Source organism: Myotis brandtii, unplaced genomic scaffold (genome assembly GCF_000412655.1).
Source record: "Myotis brandtii unplaced genomic scaffold, ASM41265v1 scaffold207, whole genome shotgun sequence".
In the NCBI taxonomy this organism is placed as follows: domain Eukaryota; kingdom Metazoa; phylum Chordata; class Mammalia; order Chiroptera; family Vespertilionidae; genus Myotis; species Myotis brandtii.
In genome coordinates, this window is record NW_005357736.1 from 1,217,910 (window position 1) to 1,221,718 (window position 3,809).

A 3,809-nucleotide genomic window follows, 5' to 3' on the forward strand; every position below is an offset into this window, starting at 1 on the left:
GGGTTCTGGGAAACTCCCGCCCTCTCCCTGTCTCCCTCAGGTGGCTGCTGCCGATGGGTGGTTTGGGGTGTTGCTCTGCTCCTGTGGGTCGGACCGGGGAGAGCCAGGTTGGAGTTAGGGAGAGCGGGGCTGCGTCAGCAGGAACCCCTTGCCCTCTGCACTCCCCACCCCAGCACTAGGATGTGGGGGGCAGGGACGGGCAGGGTAGATGGTGACCCCAGGAGGCCGCTTCCATGGGGAAGGACCTGCCCGCCCCCCCCCCCCCAGGCAGAGATGGTCCAGAAGGCGGGGGGGGGATGCTCAGCGCTAGCATTTCCTGTCCCCAGGGCCCCTGAATGTCGTGCTAGGAACGCCCAGGAGACGGTGTGGTGGGAACCTGAGGCTCAGCAGAGCCTGGCCGTGGTCACGAAGCCACATCAGACCAGGTCCCTGACCCTGTGTCCGCCCCTGCCCCACCCACAGGCCTCCCCACAGTTTCCAGGCCCCGAAACATCGCGTCCTGTGACAACAGAGCCATTGACGCCACATCCCGTGGCCGCTGGGAGCCTCCCAGGGTCCTGAGTCATGTGCCCTGTTGATGGAGGACAGTCACCTTCCGGCCCTGGCTGTCCCCTGGGCAGTCCTGTCCCCCCCCCAGGGCTGGCTTGGCCGGGCCACCCTCCTCCTGTCCAAAGGGCCGTGGCCTCGATGGGACGCCCGCCTTCCATGCCCTCTGGCTGTCACCTTCCTGTCTCCGCCTTCCGTCCTCGTCTGTGAATTGAGTTGAGAGGCAGATGTCAGATCAAGGCTAGTCTCCCGCGCCCGCCTGTGTCAGTTTCATCATCGCTGGGTGAGGGGTCTCCCCCCCCTCACAGACAGGGGTGGGGCCCGGAGTGCTGGGGCTTTGAGCCAGGGGGGGGCTTGGACTTGGGGCTCGGGCATGGGGAACCACAGCAGGGCCGAGGGGCCGAAGGGCCGAGGGGGAGGGCCTGGATCCTGGAGGCCCAGAGCTGGGCAGCGGTGGCGGGATTGTGGCTGGTTGCGTCCCTGGGTCTAAATGTTTGGAGCTCCCCCCACTCCCAGTGTGTGTGTCTGAAGGTGCCAGCTTGAGCCTGTGCCTCCCTCCCCTCCATTGTCCCCCAAACACCCCCTGTCCCAGCAGGACAGGGATGGGCACAGCCATGCCCCCAGCCAGGGTATAAATAGCCCTGGCGGGCTGTCCCAGCTGGGGGGGCTCTGCTGGCAGCCCCACTTCCTCTCTGGCCACTTCCTGGCTCTGGGGGTGGGGGAGTGTTTACTTTCCTGTTGTCACTATGGCTGGGTGGCCAGGCGGGGGACTCCAAGTGGCCCGACAACAGGTGCAGGACAGGTGCCCAGGCTGCCCTGCCCAGGACTTCAGAGGCGCCGCCGGACCGGCGGGCGAGGCCGCAGCCAGGCCGGGATCGGCCCTTTGATCCCTCGGCGTCCCTGCGTCCCAGAGGTTGGCCGAGGTCATCACCTGTATTCCCTTGTCGCCGCACCGTCAGGCTGGACAGGCAAGGCCTCTGCCTGCCCTCAGCCCTCAGATGTGGGCTCTGGGTCGGCTGAGGGAGTCCCCTGGCCGCCGTCCCTCCTCAAGCCCCTCCCAGCACATCCGGGAGCTCTGTCCAAGGCTGCCCTCAGCCACGGCCCCTCCAGCGCTGCTCCCAGCACTCAGCAGGGGTCAGGGCAGCCAGGCCATTCCAGGCAGCTGCCTGAAGGTGACCTTGACTGATGGGATGGGGCCACCTGCTGGTCCCACCTCCGGCAGCCCTTTAGGGCCTTGGGTCCCAGCTGTCCTCCCTCTCCAGGCCTCCCACTTGATTGTCCCACCTGTGAGATGGGTTCCTAGATCTGAGACGGGTAGCCACCTGTGAGATGGGTAACCACCTGTAAGATGGGTAACCACCTGTGAGATGGGTTAGCAGCTGTGAGACAGGTAACCACCTGCGAGATAAATAACCACCTGTGAGATGGGTAACCACCTGTGAGATTACTAACCACCTGTGAGATGGGTAACCACCTGTGAGATGACTAACCAGCTGTGAGATGGGTAACCACCTTTGAGATGAATAACCACCTGCGAGATAAATAACCACCTTTGAGATGAATAACCACCTGTGAGATGACTAACCAGCTGTTAGATGACTAACCAGCTGTGAGACGGGTAACCAGCTGTGAGATGGGTTAGCAGCTGGGAGACGGGTTGGCATGGCCCCTGGTGAACGCCTCATTCGATGCAGGACGTGTGTGCACTGTGCGTGCCTGGGCCCGTGCGGACACGCATGTGCTCCGTGTGCTGCCAGCTCAGGCCTCCGTGCTGTGATATTCATCATCCTCGTCACCTTCCCTCTCCTGCTGAGCTAAGAATAGTTGGGGGAGTGGAGGGGTGCTTGCCAGGGGACCCCTGGCTCTCTCCCTCCCGGAGTTTCCTGAGTCCTGTGCGTGCCACTGGCCTGTCACTGGCCAAGTTCCCTCCTGTCCTCCCCCCCAGCTCCCTGGGGGAGGCAGGGCCAAGCTGCCAGCTTCACGCAGGAGAGAAACCGAGGCCCCTGTCCCCGCCTGGGGCTGCCGCAGTCCCGGGGCCTCTTTCCCGAGAAAGCGCTCCTGGCTGCTCAGAGCGGCCTGAGAATCCCACCGTTAGCAGCCGTGGCCTGGGGAAGCCCCGTCCATCGGGCAGTGTGGCCGCAGTCGGGCGTGCCCGTGGCCTGGCTAACCCACTCAGACACAGTGCTAGCTTTGCCCTCTGTCTGGTGGTGAGGACAGGGCACCCGGCTCTGTGCCAACATCTGCCGTCTGCGGGCTGTCCTGAGCTCGCCTGCCCCCACCGCCCGCTCATTAACCCTTTGAGGTCCTGCGGGCGCTGGCCCCGCCCTGGCATCAGCCCGACCAGAGCAGACGCTTTGATGCCGCCACATTCGCTGGCTCCCGCCCACTGTCCTTTCACTGGGGCCCAGGCCTTCGGGATTGCCAAGGAGTCAGGGCTTCAGCTTTGGGTGTGGCCCCTCTCTGCTGACCCACCTGTCCCTTTCTCCTCCCAGCAAGTCAGCAACTAGATCCGTGGTCGGCAAACCGCGGCTTGCGAGCCACATGCGGCTCTTTGGCCCCTTGAGTGTGGCTCTTCCACAAAATACCACGTGCGGGCGCGCACCTACAGTGCGATTGAAACTTCGTGGCCCATGTGCAGAAGTCGGTATTTTGTGAAAGAGCCACTCGAGGGGCCAAAGAGCCGCATGTGGCTCGCGAGCCGCAGTTTGCCGACCACTGAACTAAATAACTAGATCCCGGCTGGTGTGGCTCAGTGGTTGAACATCGCCCTATGAACCAGGAAGTCACAGTCTGATTCCCAGTCAGGGCACATGCCCGGGTTGCGGGCTCGATCCCCGGTGTGGAGCGTGTAGGAGGCAGCCCATCAATGCTTCTCTCTCATCATTGATGTTTCTCTCCCTCTCCCTCTCCCTTCCTCTCTGAAATCAATAAAAAATATATATATAAAGTCAGGGACTAGAGAGGAAGCTAAGTCCTCCCTGGAGGCGAGGCCGGGGATGAAGATGACCGAGTGGTGGGGGACCCCCTCTGCCAAGGGGCGTGTGACTGGATGGTCTCCAGGGCCCTAACTGCTGCCCTGCCCCCGCCCACAGAGCTGAAGGCCACGGGCACTGCCCACTTCTTCAACTTCCTGCTCAACACCACGGACTACCGCATCCTGCTCAAGGACGAGGACCACGACCGCATGTACGTGGGCAGCAAGGACTACGTGCTGTCCCTGGACCTGCACGACATCAACCGCGAGCCCCTCATTGTAAGGGCCA

At 63.1% G+C, this 3,809-nt stretch overlaps 1 protein-coding gene across 1 annotated transcript in view; it reads left to right on the forward strand.

Annotated features, from left to right (window-relative positions):
- SEMA3F (sema domain, immunoglobulin domain (Ig), short basic domain, secreted, (semaphorin) 3F) overlaps window positions 1–3,809 on the forward strand; it is a gene marked incomplete at its 3' end in the record, with an annotated part of 53,491 nt that overhangs the window by 41,444 nt on the left and 8,238 nt on the right. The window contains exon 2 of the mRNA XM_014539002.1: window positions 3,639–3,805. Coding sequence (XP_014394488.1) covers window positions 3,639–3,805 — 167 coding nt within the window. The remainder of the gene's footprint in view (window positions 1–3,638; window positions 3,806–3,809) is intronic.